We start from the raw sequence: 14990 nt of genomic DNA on the forward strand, positions 1-14990 counted from the left end.
AGAGCTCTCATTGGTTCCTATTCATATTGTCAGCAGTGTGAGGTGAATGAAATAAACCCACAAAGAAGAACTGAGAGCAAAGAGAGAGACAAGAGCGTGCCTTAAAATAGAGGACAGGAGGATGAGAATAAAAAAAGGAGAAACTAAGTATAGAGGCATGAATGATAGTGGGAGGGAGGCGAGAGAGAGAACGAGAGGTGACCTCTATCTACACCTCCACCTCCACACGCCACAACAAGCCTCTCCATCTCAACCAGGGCACCATGGCACATTTCCCGTCACTGGGGGTGGCAGCAGGCCACACATTGCAGTGAATCAATCCGACTGCTGCAACCTCCGCAATCCACACTTTTCCTGCAGGCTCGTCATGTACCCAGATGCTATGTGCGAAGCAGTGCTAGTGAGAAATCATGTTCCACATGCTGCACATACCTCAGTTTGAAGTCGTGACTTCAGTAGCTATTCACAATGCATAAAGACAGGTTTAGATATAGAAAGTAAGGAGGAATTGATACAAACCATACTAAAAGACACTTCAGAAATGGAGTACACATTTAAAATGTTGCAGACAGTGACTCAGATTATTTCTATTTGAATTGTTACTTGAGTGTCTGAAAAAAAACATACATCATGCAAAGTCATACATACAGTGCTCTCCTTTTATTAGCCCTCATACAGCATTTAAAATGTTGCTTTAAAAGGGTATGTGGGCCATAAATATGTTTTTTATAATGCTTAATGAAGGCTTTATGCAGCCACTACAGCTGTAATCCCTCCAAAATGGGACCATATATCCAACTGAATAGGGAAAGACTCAAGCTCCATAATACCTAAATCACACATGGCACTCTGCAGTTGTGCTGCCACTTGCAGTCCCTTGGACAAAAAAAATTGGCTGTTATTAGATTCATCGCATCCCACCCCAACCTGCCTCAAAGCACCACGTACCCCCCCTTCCCCCCAACTCCCATCCCTTTCCTTTCCGCGTTATTCGTTTGCAAATTGATAACGGAACCAGAGACCCCGCAGGGTCCGTAATTCAATATTGGGATCTAACAGTCTCAGATCAGATATGATGGACTGTAATCCTCTCTGCGCTGCCACAGTCACATGCACTACTATATCTCAGTGCCCCTTGAGCTATCAGCAGGTCACTGCCTTCTCTGCACATGAATGAATGAGTGAGTGAATGAATGAATGAATGAATGAATGAATGAATGGTGGTGTATGAGCAGGCCAATATACTAAGTGCCCATTCCTGAGACGTGAAAAAACACTGTGGCAGACTTGTGGGTAAGTAGGCATGACAGCATGTGATTAAAATGAGTGAGTTAGTGAGTACTCCCCCAGCACACACACATCTCCACCACCACTAAACCCGGTCTTTAAAATGGTTCTCTCCTCTCCATTTCTTCCAATTTGAAAAGATGTAAAGCGGGGGAGTCATGTTCAGAGACAATAATGATCTGACTGTTTACTTTCAATTAAGATTATTTCTTTCCTTAGGCTAAGAACACCTTTATTTCTCAGTGGAAACATTTCCAAGAAGAAGAGATCTTGACTAAATAATGGATGAATTAAATTTAAAAAATTGGGAACCATTGACTCTGTCGGGGGACGTATGAAAAAAGATGAGGAAAAAGAAGCTGAATGTAAAAGCCACATATGACTAGGGGATATCAAGACACTAGAAATCCAGTAATCATTGTCAATATCTGTGAAATTCCACAATTCCCGATACCCAATTTGATGAAAAAAACAAAAATAAATCTTGTTTTATGCTCCTGACCACCAGAGATGCTATGAAACACCTGGATGACAATAAACTCCGGTGGTTATCTGGAATATATAGAACCTCAGTTACATCTGTAACTCTCATTCTATTTCATTCTTCCTGTCTGCCAGGGTTCATTGTCATCCAGGTATTTCATGCCCACTCTGGTGGTCAGGAAGAATTCATAGAACCTTAGTTACATCCGTATCTCTCGTTTCGCTGTCAGTTCCTCTCCTCTCCTTTGATCTCTGTGTGTCACCTAGAGCAGGGCTTTTTACACACACACACACACACACACACACACACACACACGAGGCACAAGGTGCAGAGAAAGGTGAAAGGAGAGAAAGGAGAAGTGACAACTTAGCGGCCTGCTTGTTGGTCTCGCTACCAACATTTCTGGCATTGTTTCAACAATATCAGGAATATTAGGCTGAAAAAACGTGTATTCAGGCTAAAATTTAAACATTTCGCAGAGTTGAAGGGAAGCGTAGCCCTGTCTGACTCCAGGCTGCAGCACACAGAGCTCATGTCATCGGGCATCCCCCGGTTCCCTGTAGATACTGTAGAAAAACAACTAGTGTCACATTTTCACAAATAAGGCATCGACTTGGTTCTGTAGTCCAGGTTTTCATGGTAGGGCTTGTTATCAATATTGAGTACAGACTTTAATAACCCAGGTGTAGTGGTTAGCACTCTTGCCTCACAGCAAGAGGGTCGCCGGTTTGACTCCAGCTTGCAGCTCTTCTTTGTGGAATTTGCATGTTCTCCCCCTGTCAGTGTGGGTTCTCTTCTCCGGGTCCTCCGGCTTCCTCCCACAGTCCAAAAACATGCACTTAGGTTTAATTGGTGACTCTAAATTGGTGACTTCCGTAAGAGTCAATGAGAGCGTGATTGTCTGTCTCTAAGTGTCAGCCCTGTGATAGTCTGGCGACATGTCCAGGGTGTACCCCGCCTCTCGCCTAATGTCAGCTGGGATCGGCTCAAGCCCCTCGTGACCAGAGTGCGGATAAGCGGTTAAGGATAATGAATGAATGAATGAATGAAATAACCCAGTGTCAATTAGTATCAAAGCTTCTATAGTCAAATGATACCTGCATTCACATTTTTTTCATACCCAAATCTAGAAATATACTTTTTTGTTGGGGTTTGCTCGCAGCCAATTAATCCTCTGGGGTCTATGATAACGTGGCTTTTTTCGAAGCGGTGTAACAAAAAACGAGGTCACGTGCGCTGCTATTGACTATAAACCTTTCCCCAGTTTTTTGTTCAAGTGTAAAAGTAGGATGAGACGAGGCAGGCGTGGTATTTTGTAAAAATGGAAAAAAGGGCTCTAATCATTTAACACTGTTCCAATAAATAAAGTTGTTTTTATAGTAATTGTTTTGTGGATAGTTATTATATTTGAATTTTACCTTTGTATGTTCATATTTGCAACCTATATTTACAATTTCAGGTACAAAACAGTTCATTGAGCATGTTTGTAGTTTTTATTGTCATAAATAGTATAATTTTATTTCAGATTTCATGATTTTTGTGTATTTTTGGGCTCAATATGTTAATAAAGTGGGTTAAAGTGAAAAAATAATTGTCAGATCATGTTGAAGTTGTGCTGAGAAAATACCAAATACCAAACATGGGTATAGTAAATATTATGTGGTATATAAAGGGCAAATAAACTCAGACCCCAGAGGGTTAATGCAAATATTCTGATTTAATCTGAAGTATGATTGGCTCACTCGTGCAGCAGCTTCAACCCATACAGCCTTTGGTGTAGTCAAGTCGAGTGCAGTGCATCTGATGGAGTTAACACAACTGAAAGCTTCCGTTCACATGATGGGTATCGAAAGAAGTAGAAAAAAAAGATGGCAAATTAAGTTCTCTTTTGGTATAGGTATCACTTTTGGGGTACAGGTATAAGTACTGCTATTTAAATGTTTGAAATGATACCCAGTCTGAACTGTTGCTCCCTTGCCTCAACATATGAGACAACCTATGGAAGACAACTATTGTAAAGTAAAATCCTATACCGTGTTTCTGCCATTAGACCACTGAGCACGGGACATCTCAAGCACTTTATAAAAGAGGAGCTTCATCAATTATTCACACTTCCGGCAATACACATTCCACATGTTTCTCTTCCCATACATTAATATTTCAGCCACCCCCACCCCCACTCCCACTCCAACCTCTACCTCTTTTTCTCTCCGCCACCTCCCAGTGGACATTTTGTCTACATAAATCACACAGTGACATTAAGAAGCCCCTAAGATGGCCTCTGTCAGTACTTACAGTAGGCAGGCTTCTCCTCCAACAATCTATGAGTCCCATGACTGCTCCCTGAGAGTCAATTGTCTCCCAAAAGTATTGGATAAACTTCAAAAGATATATAAATACAGCAACACAAAGTTTTACTGCTATGCCTGCATCTACATGGAATGGAATGGACACTGTAATCTTAGAAGTATTTGGGTAATTAATCTGAGACTACAGGAGAATTTACAATAAAATGGTTCAGATAAAGTTTGATTTTGAGTGTTTTGCTTTTAGCATGGTGAGATTTTTGTTGTGTTTCAGTTATATTTCTTGAAGGTCTTGTCGGGGACTGCTGTTTACCGAGCCAATTCCCCTGCAAGAAGCATCGGTCCCATGCCTCTTAGCTCTCCCAACAAGCCCTGTACGCTTTAGGTTACAAAGGGTTTTGGTTAGGGTTGTGTTTTTTGTAAGGATTTGCCAACCAAACTGAAGGAGGCGGAAAAAGTAAAAAGCCTGAGAGAAAGTGTTGCCGAAGAGACTCAACTCAAGGATCAAATGTCCCTTGTGTGAGGGAAGATGGCACGCAACAACAAACTAAGGCTACAATCTCTGATGTTACACAGTAGACCCTGAACTGGACCGCTGAGCCAACATGACACATTTTGGGAGCACTTTCACCCTTGTGTGTCCGAGCCATTAGAGTACTGCTCATGTTTACCTGTCAGTGCTAGCTTGTTTCACTCTAGCATGCCTTCGACAGCATTATGCTTCGTATGATAAATACTGGAAAAAGAGCAGAGACCTCTAGAGCAGTGGTTGCCACAATGATTTTAGACTGGAAATAAGTTAAAAGGATAAATAGGCATGGAAAGAAAATAAAACATATTCATTTTGCGTGTGCATTGGTCACAGTCATAAGTCCAGCATACGTCACAAAAAACAAATGAAAAACATGATTTAAAAATAATTTGTGAGGGTGGAACAAGATTCCCAGTTTTGCTTGAAAAATGACTGAAAAGATTAATAGAATATGAAAATAGTTGCAGATTAATTTCCTGTTGGATAAGTGATTGATTTTTACAATGATGACTTCCTCATATCAAAAGTTGCAGATAAAGCTTTCCATTATATCTTAATATCTTAATGTCTGAACAGTATTTCATCTTCACAGACACACATGTATCATGCCATAAAACGTATATATAATGTAACATAATTCCCCGATAACCTTCACTGATTTACATAGGCTACTGATTCTGCTCTGTATAGGATACATCACAGAGACATTGTGGCGACAGGATTGAAGTGGAAGACTTGAAAATTTAAATGTGGATAATACCTTGAGGGCAATCTGCATAAAAATGAGAGAGATAATAATAGAGCGGGTAGAATGGTGGTCTGAGATATGTAAAATGTCTGGCCAAGCCTCATTCACTCAACTGTGATGAGTATATGGCTTTACCTTGCAGCTGGATCCTTCCTTCTGAAGCATGCTCTCATGGTTTTTGACAGTCTTCGCCCCAATAAATTCATTTTTTTTCTTTTGTATCCAACACGCCCTATTTCTGTCCTTCTGCTCTCTCTCCCACTCTCTCTCTCAGGCCTCCTTACTCGGGGCCCTCTCCCTCCCTCTCCCTTATTGATTCAGTGAGGTTCAGTGGGTAGAGCACGGCACTAGCAATGGAAAGGGCATGGGATCAATTCCCACAAAATTTCAAGCATTCGCTGGGCTGTCACTCTAGGATAATTTGTCTGCAGGCTTACCCCACTGAATACACTGATGTATTCTGCTTAGTAATTGGTGCCCATCAGTGTCAAGTGTCTCTGCTAGCTAGATGTTCAGGGCCAACACTGCAGAGAATGCTGCACAGTCTCATTCATTTGCATGTACAAAGTACACACACTAATCTTTTACTGTTTAATTAATCTCAACTATGCCAATATTATACAGATATTTCTTTCTTTCTTTTAAAGGAATTGGCCTGATTAATTGGAGAAAGGACCAGAGCCCTTTGCTTTGAAATTGTATATGTACATTTTTTTTAGATTATAGAAATGCTAATTGGAGCCTGTTGGTTCACAGTGCCAGAGGAATAACATGTACTGTGGCAAGTCTGCAGGCATGGTTTGCTAATGCATCCTCCAGCAATGCTAATATGAATAATTTCTATTTCTGGTATCACAACATTCATGAAGCACTTTATGGAAATCCCTATTCATTTTAAATAATTAAGCCGCTTTAAGGCCTTTTAAAAGAGAATTTGATTTATAGTGGCCACCAGACAATTTCACATGTGTATGGCAGTCACGTCAACGGAAGTCTATGAAAGATTATCAGGGCCACATTTTTTTATTAACAAGAATAAAGTAAAAATGTGAAGAATTAAGTCGAAATGTCAAGAAGTAAGTTGAAATGTCGAGAATAAATTAGCATTTTAAGTCTCAGTGCTAGGCAGAAAAAAAGATTAATCACAGAGGAAGATATTTGTTTTGCATTTTGGGAATAAAGTCAAAATGTTAGGAATAAAGTCAAACTGTTGGCAAAAAAGCTGAAATGTTGAGAAAAGGATTTTAAAAAATTGAGAAAAGTCAAAATGTTCAATATAAAGTTAATCTGTTGGCAATAAAGTTAAAATGTTGAGAATAAAGTTAAACATTTTAAGAATACAGTTGACATGTTGGGAATAAAGTGAAACAGCTTTAGAACAAAGTTTTTTTTCTCAAAATTTAAACTTTATTCTCAATATTTCAACTTCATTATCTATATTCCAACTTTGTACTTGTAATGCAAAATGTTCATAAAATATCCTATTACTCCAATACTAAGCGGCATACATGAGACAGGTATGTCAAATCATATTCATTGACAGCCACTAGCGCAAGCTCTCACAAGCTATTCACCAGTCTGTTAAAAATGTGGCAAATTCAAATTGCAACACTGAGCTACTGTGTGAGCCTTCGTTAGAGAAGATCTGCAAGTCACATGCTGGGACCACACAAAAAAACAGTTTAGTTTCAAATGTTCTTTAACAACTTTGAGCCTAAAATGATAGAAGCTAAAGCATAGGAGCCAGCTTTCCAACTAGGAAAGATATTTGTAAAACAGTGCAGCTGCACACTCACACACTATGCAGACGCAGCCCTGCTTGGGCCAGCCTCAACGAACAAGCAGAGCGTGTCTCAGGAGAGACAGAGGGGCCTCAGAGGCAGCCTGGCAAATCTGAGTCTGACCTCCCTGGAGAGAGAGAGGCAAACTGGATTTATATCTTTGTTTTTAATCCCCCTTACACGCTCCACTGGTCCTACAGTAGTCCTTTGTGCAGGCTCCATGTATAGTCAAGAAAAAAAAGGAACAACAAAACAAAAAACAGGAGCTTGTGTGTCAGGAAAAACATCCATTGCTTTGATTTTTCTCCGTGACATCCGAGAAAACGACCATCTATGTTGCTCTCCCATGTTTTCCTGTCTGAAAAAAAAATTTAACACACGCTTTCATTTTTACACACAACAACACAGAAGCTGCATTAGTGCGGCTGAAATATGTCAGTTTAAACATGCTGATTTAAGTGACATTTTACAGGACAAATAATTCTGTTCACTTTAGAAAACCTTTGCACTAGTGGCTCCAAGTGATAGGACTAACTGTAACTACTTCCATCCATTTTCTTAATTGCCAAAGAATCCAACTGATAAATTAAACCCATGAGGATGACAGCAACAACACTTTCTCATCTCTTTGAAAAAAAAATGCCTTCAGTGCACAGCTGTTCTGGTTTAATGGCAGTTGTTTCAGTCAGTTGATTTACAGAAGCCTTCATAGCTGCGTCTGGCTCTAACACATGACAAAATGAGTCCCACCTATAAAGGCACTGACTGAATCGTCTGTTTTCCCAACTGGGGGAAGGGGACAGCCATTGAAGAGCAACACCAGACCTTCGAATCACTTGACAAAAATTTTAATGTGGCTGGCGATTCACAAGTCTGGAATCAGGCTAGTGAGATGTGCATGGAATTACAACCACACTTCACTAAGGAAGATTTCGTAAGAAGCAAGAAGAGAGTGGAATTGGGCAGTAAGCCAGCACAGCGTCCATGGTTTCCCCCAACAGGCATTCATTGTGCACAGCTCCAGTCGCCTGTTATTTCCCTACATCTGAGCCAATGGGGCTTGTATGTAGAAAGTGGAGTGGGATACATAAGTGCCTCGGATACAGAAAAGGAAATGACAGATTTATGAGAATGGGTACACACATGCTTCATGCTTGTCTTTGTGATCACAAGTGTGCCAGTTTTCCTGCGTCTGCCCATATGCTCAGAAATTGCGAGCTGAGGAGCTAGCCTATAAAGGATGATAGAAAGTACAAAAGCAAGGCAAAAATAGAAAAGAGGAATACAATGACACCGAGAGCAGACACAATAACCATGGGGAAAAGAGGGAAAGTGAGGCAGAAAGAGGAGAAAAAAAGACAAAAGGAGTAGGTAAAATATGTCATTATCCCCAGCGGACAGAGCTTGTCTTTCTTCCAGGACACAGAGATACATTTAGACCTTCACCAAACAGCAGGAGCAATAGCAATGAGCAGAGTGAAAAAATTGTGTTACTACCTCCTATCCAGATTATATGAAACCAGAGACTGTACAGTACAACTGCATTAGCACACAATTTAACATAAAGTATGGCATCACTTGAATCTGAGTAAAGATGAATGCACCTGGAGCCATGTTTTACAGAGCGTTTCATCATCAGCCGAGACATTTTCTGTGTATCGTTACTCTTTAAATACGCTGCATTGCACAACTCTACATACTATAACAGCGAGCTTGATACAGCCGAGTTTTAAAAGAAGCTGCATTCAAGAAAGCCCCAAGTTAGCTTCATAAAAGCCCCTCAAGAATACTGTGTTAGTGTTTTGCATCTGATATAGCACATAAACGCTGTACACAGGGGTTATGTGAATAAATACAAATGGCGCAGGGGTGGAATAAAAGTAATATGCAGTAAAGAGAATGCTTCAATATTTAAACCCATAGAAACAGTGTCAATAAGAGGCACAGGGAAGAACATAGCAACAGGAAGCCATTTAACACAAACTGTAGCCTTGAGAGAATAAGCAGTTACAGTGGTAGGGCTCTACTCTGAACACTCACCATTCAATTCTAGAAATATTACCAAAAGATTGGTGTTGTTTGATCCTGTGTGAAGTCAAATCATTCACAAATAATGGATGTAATAATATGATAGTTTATGGACATATACAACTACATAAATTAATGGATTTGCAGCTGTAGTTTTGCACAAGGAGAGCTGCCCTGCTTCAGGACAAGAACTTCACAATAAGACTTTTTTTTAAAAGTGATGACATTTGTTAGCATGTTGAAACCTATGCTTCTTATAGATTATGGTCTGCAATCTGACTATGCAATGATTCTAATACGCCTTAATAACGAAGAAGCAGTAACTTTTTAACCCTGATTTCTGGCACAGATGTCTATTGACACATAGAGGAATAAGCCTACAGTCATCTGTGATATTAAATCATTCATGCACAGATCCTGAGCCATGGAACTTTACTGTACTTGATAACCTGAAACAATTTTACGACGAGGAGAGATTTCAATAAAACATCATATTAGTGAAATGTCAGATGAAAACACAAAATCACATCCTGTCAGATCACTGTGTCACAGCCGTTTAAAATATCATGATGTAATTTGCTGACTTCCCACTTGACATTCTCTATAAATGGTTTTATGATTCCACAAAGTCTTATCTTACAAAAAATGGGAATTTTATACAAGCTGTAACAGTGATGTGCATTACTAATTTCTTTTAAGATATTAATGGTATTTTTTAAACCGTAGCAGACCTATTTCTACAAATATCACTATTTTTGTAGAAAGATGTTTTTTATCACTGACACAGAGTGCTGACAATGCTTGCTGCCATGGCGATGTTTCGGGTAAACAAGAAGGGGGAATTTATAGTTTTTTACATATTCTAGGTTCAAAGAATTTGAAGAAAGGCTGTTTTATTTTTTAGGATTTAGTAACAGTTTGCCTAAATTTGGCCAATGTGCTTTGGTGCCTGTAGAGCACCAACAGCTGTGTCCTAGATTTTTTTTTTTACTTTATTGTTTTTTTTAACTTAACACGGATAAAGATTTCACAAGTGGGCCGAAATGTCAGCCCACTCAGCATGATGTCAATATGTAGGCTTGAGATTTATCAACAACATCGGCCTCCGCTGAAAGTGACTTGCATATATGAAAGCTTTTATTAACTGTGCGCAGCTTTGCTAAGCATGCTTTAGCTTTTGAAGTCGGTGCCCTTTTATAGTATACAGTACAAACAGATGTGTCCTGATGTTCACACAGGGGGGCTGCCCGATTTGGCAGCTTTCAGCAGTTTGGCAGCTCTTTGTCGAGTGACGTAACCGACTCTGGGGCAGTGGATTATGCTGCGGGAGGAGTCTGAGGACTGTCTGTTGGCATTTCTATACTTTTGTCACCACTGAAATCCATTGTTGGTGACTGAATTCAGGCTGACCACAGCCAGTGTTCTCTCTCATTTGGGAAAACTACAAAGTTGAAGCTATTTTCCGAGCTGTTCAACTGCAACCAGAGTGCATATGGTTTATAATCCACTGTCCAGCCAGCTGTGCTGAAAATATTTAGCCCTGAGGTAAAGAAGAAGAAAATGATGTCACTTGATCATTTGATGTCTGTGGAATCGATGCCATTGACGCTTTCCAACTGATAAACGAGAGGATGCTATGTAGTGAACCGGAACTGCTGTACAAACATATGATCCACACCAGAAATGTGGGGAAACAAAGGTTTCAGCTTTCACATTAGCATTTCACATTTTGCCATTGCCCTCTAGAGCACTTTGCTGAAAATAAAGAACAGGAAATGGACAATTTAATAATTCCCTCCAGTTCTAAATCCACTTACCTCATATTTTTACCATGACATGTTGATTACAGTTCTTTTTCATCACTGGATTCTTTGAATTGGTACAACTATATGAAGCTTACTTGAATGTGCAGCTAAATATAGATGATTATGAGCCAAAAGTATGTTTTAAATAGCTGCCAATTAAATCCCATGTTCCAACATATTCTGTTAGAAAACAGAGCAACTGGAGTTTGAGAATTACATTTCTACATAGTCATATACAGTCAGTGCTCATGATTACACATCCTGCCTCACCCACGTCTGAAAAAAATGCCTTGTGATGTTAAACACATGTCCCTTGTGGAATGAATAATCAGGATGCCTTCCTTCTTTACACAATGCAAAATACGCAAAATTCACAGCTCCCCTGCTTTATACCCTTTATCTCCCTCAAGCCTTTCCCTCACTTAGCCCACTCCATCTGCCATGCCTCTCTACTCACAGCTCCCACTCTCCATTCCCCTGCTTTGTTATGCTTCCTGCATTCTCTTCCTTCCTTCGCCATTCTTTTCTACTTGTTTTTCAAAGTATTTCTCCTCTTTTTCTCAATTTCCGACCGCATATCTATCCACTTGTCCTCTGCAACCTTATTCTCATCCCTACATCCATCTACATCCCCCTCTGAGCCTTCTCTTTCTCTTTCTCCCTTTCAGTGTATCCCTGCAGTGTGAAAGCAGTACCTGCGACACTCTGCTCCCAGTATCCTCTCATCTAAATGAGATGTGTGGCCTTGCTATATCTGATTCCTCTAGACAGGAGGTGAGAGCTAACCTTTCTCCCACTTCGACACCTCACCAGCTCCTGTTATTTGTTTTCATAACACAAATATGCTGTCCTTGGTCACAGCACACATCACAAAGCTTTAACATCCCAACTCAAGCAGACGAAACAAAATAAATTCAACTAGATGGAGCCCTGCCTTTAATGGTACTTAAACCAGTGTGTGGAAAAAAAACTCCTCCGGAGGTAAGATTCATATCGGATTAATGCACAAGTGAAAGATAAAGACGAGAGGGGTGAAAATACTGAGAATATCCCCTGATATCTGTCTGTGCTAATGAATACGATTAATGTTAAGCTGCTGGAGTATCCACTTTCCATGTGGATATAAAAGGAAATAATTTATATTCTCAAACCATGAGTCATATCAAAGCAAAATCAGACAAAAGAGGGTTTTTTTTTTTTTTTTACCCCCGCATACAGTTATATGTGATAACTGGCAGCTATAGTGACATACCATTATTATTACTGTAAAGACCCAGGAAAGAGCGAGCTCTTGTAAAACACTCATCTCAAGCTCCACACCATAACCTCACACAACAACCCTCACTTACACATCTCCATAATCCCAAAAAGTGAACTTACGTGTTCTGAAGCGGTGGTGTGGGCGTGTTGCTGGGCCCTTGCCTGGGCGCCCATGATTCCAGCGTGACGTGGGCTTGACCGGGGCTGCAGGGAGGGAGGTGGTTGGCTGCACCTTGGCGGTGGTCTTCACAGTAGCTGTAGTTGTGGTGGACACTGTAGTGGTGAGGGTGGCAGAGGTCTGCCCCGGCTTTGAGTTGGCGGCTCCGTTACGTCCATTAGTGCTGCTTCCTTTTCTAACAGTGCTGCGAGGGGTGACCTCCTTACCGTTGGGTGGTGGGGTGAGTCGGGTGGCGCGAGTGGTGGAGGAGGTAACCACAGTCCCACTAATGCGGGTGCCAACACGGTTGTGAAGGTGTGGGGCGCGGTTGCCGTCTCCATTGGCAGTGCTGCCATTGGCTGAGTGGTTTGCGGGTGGCCCGGATCGAGTTCTTGGTGCCGGGGCCGTACCATCTGCAGCTAGCGGCGTGGTAGTCGACACCATTGCTGTGGTAGAGGCAGCTGAAGTAGTGGTGGCTGTGGAAATGTCGGGCCCCTTGGGCATGGCACTGGGTTTGGAGAGAAATATAGGGTCCTGTCCAATGCTACCTTTGGGATCCACCAGATCAGTGGGGACATAGTCTTGGACAGATCCCACAACAATCCATTTCAGCAGCATGAGACTGAGTCCCAGTCCGACAAAGCCCATTACCAGGGGCACGGCACACAGCCAGGTCTGCTGGCGGGGCCACACAGCACAGGGGCCGCAGCGGAGAGGGCCCGGGGCTCTGGGAGATGCCTGTTCAGCCCCTGGCTCCTCCAGCGTCATGGCTGCGAGACTGCTTGCACCGGAACGCTCACTCATCCTGCTGCTGGAGCTTATTCGTCTCTTGGGGTGTTCGGGAGGTCAAACAGGTGGCCAAATGATACAAGGGCATATACGAGGAAGGGGATGTGGTGCAGAAGAAATGCAGGGCATCTTAATTATGTAATCTACACAATACCTAGCCTATATATCTACATGCACAAACATAAAACATGAACAAATGCACAAGCACCCACAAGCAGGAGCAGACACAATCACTCACAGTCACGTACTACTAATTAAAAGCTGGCACAGCACTCAGATGCATACACAAGCAATATAACCTACACTCCCTCTGGCGGACAACAATCCGAACTCACACACAAATATGCACAAGAATATACACACTTCCACACCAGCACGCAGGTTATGGACAGGTGAGAGAGCAAAGCGAGGGGGCGCCTCACTGTAGTTCAGCGCTAACGAAGCGATGATAAATCCCAGGATGCTTCACTCCCTTGTTAAAAAAAGCCGACGTAAAAAGAACGGAGAAGGATATCGATCCGCTTCAGACTGGAGCTGTAAATCCATGTGCGTGTGTGCGTGCGTAGATCAACAACCCAGGCTACGGCAGCACCCTTCTCCACTCTCAATGGGTTGATTATCGGCCGCATAAGGTCCTTAAAATACAAACGTTTCTTTATTCCTTTATTCTCTTAGGTTTCATTTGAGTTAATCTGACGTTTTCTACATACATTACAGAGCTTCCTTTTCCTCTTGCAGGTGTCTTTGTCGGCGACTTCAAGTTTGCCTCTAATAGCCCTCAGTTCTCCATGCCCGGCCACCCTTTAGGTCGCTCCAGCTGTCGGTAAATCCAGTGGGGGAGAGAGCCGGTGAAAGCGACCGAAACTGAAACGAGGCAGGGCAGAAGGGATCTGATGTGATCTGCCAGTGAGATGGGGTGGTGGTGGTGCCCGGGGTAGCGGACTAAATCCAACTGATCCGGGTCCAATCCCAACGCAGACCACACCACTCTGATTTTCCCGGAGTGACAGTCGTGTGTCTTCACAGCTGTCAGTCTGCGATGATAGATCCGGTATTGGTGGGAGGAAAAAAGAAAAGAAAGAAGCCTCTTTGATTCGTTTACCTTCGCTGCATTCCCACAGTGGTGCAAGCAGCAGAAAAAGGGAGATGGAGAGAAGAGAGAGGATGGAGGGAGGGAGGGGGCTGCTGCTCTGAAAAAATGATGCGGCGGCTGTTCTTGGAGGCTGCAGACTAGGGAGAGACAGAGAGGGAGAGAGAGGATGGAGGGAGGGGGGGCTTGCTCAATCCGCGGTGAGTGATGTGGGTTTCACGGCTCCTATCCCATCCGGCGCTCTCCTCCGGTTCACCGCCGTCCTCAATACTCCAAAGTGACGACTAGTGACTGCCCCATCTCCCCCCCTAGACTTCACGGGTGTAGGTGTGCGCTGACTCCCTTATCAGCAAAAAGAAAGAAAGGCAAAATTCTGGTGGGTAGAAAAAGGTAGGTAGTGGGAAAACAAGACAGAGAGAGAGAGAGAGAGGGAGAAAGAGAGAGAGCATGGATGCGTGTTGGCTAAGCTCTGCAGCAGATGCAGATAGGAGGCAGAGGGAGGAGGCGGCAGCAACAGCAGCGCACGCCACACACACACACGGCGTGGAGAGGAGAGGCACTGCCATAGACACACCCCAGGGAGCGGTGAGATGGAGGGAGGGAGGGAGAGGATGAGAAGAGGAGGAGGAGGAGGAGGAGGGAGACGCCACCCCGATGTCTTCCACCAGTGGCACACAAGAGCAAACAAACCAAACACCTGGCTCATAATTTATGGGCGAGTTA

General features: G+C 42.5%; 1 protein-coding gene across 1 annotated transcript in view; it reads right to left on the reverse strand.

Annotated features, from left to right (window-relative positions):
* nrg3b (neuregulin 3b) overlaps positions 1–14422 on the reverse strand; it is a 226666-nt gene extending 212244 nt beyond the window's left edge. Inside the window, exon 1 of the mRNA XM_059324121.1 lies at positions 12352–14422. Coding sequence (XP_059180104.1) covers positions 12352–13192 — 841 coding nt within the window. The 5' untranslated portion in view covers positions 13193–14422. The remainder of the gene's footprint in view (positions 1–12351) is intronic.
* Between the last annotated feature and the right edge of the window lie 568 nt (positions 14423–14990).

Source organism: Centropristis striata, chromosome 21 (assembly GCF_030273125.1).
Source record: "Centropristis striata isolate RG_2023a ecotype Rhode Island chromosome 21, C.striata_1.0, whole genome shotgun sequence".
Classification (NCBI taxonomy): Eukaryota; Metazoa; Chordata; class Actinopteri; order Perciformes; family Serranidae; genus Centropristis; species Centropristis striata.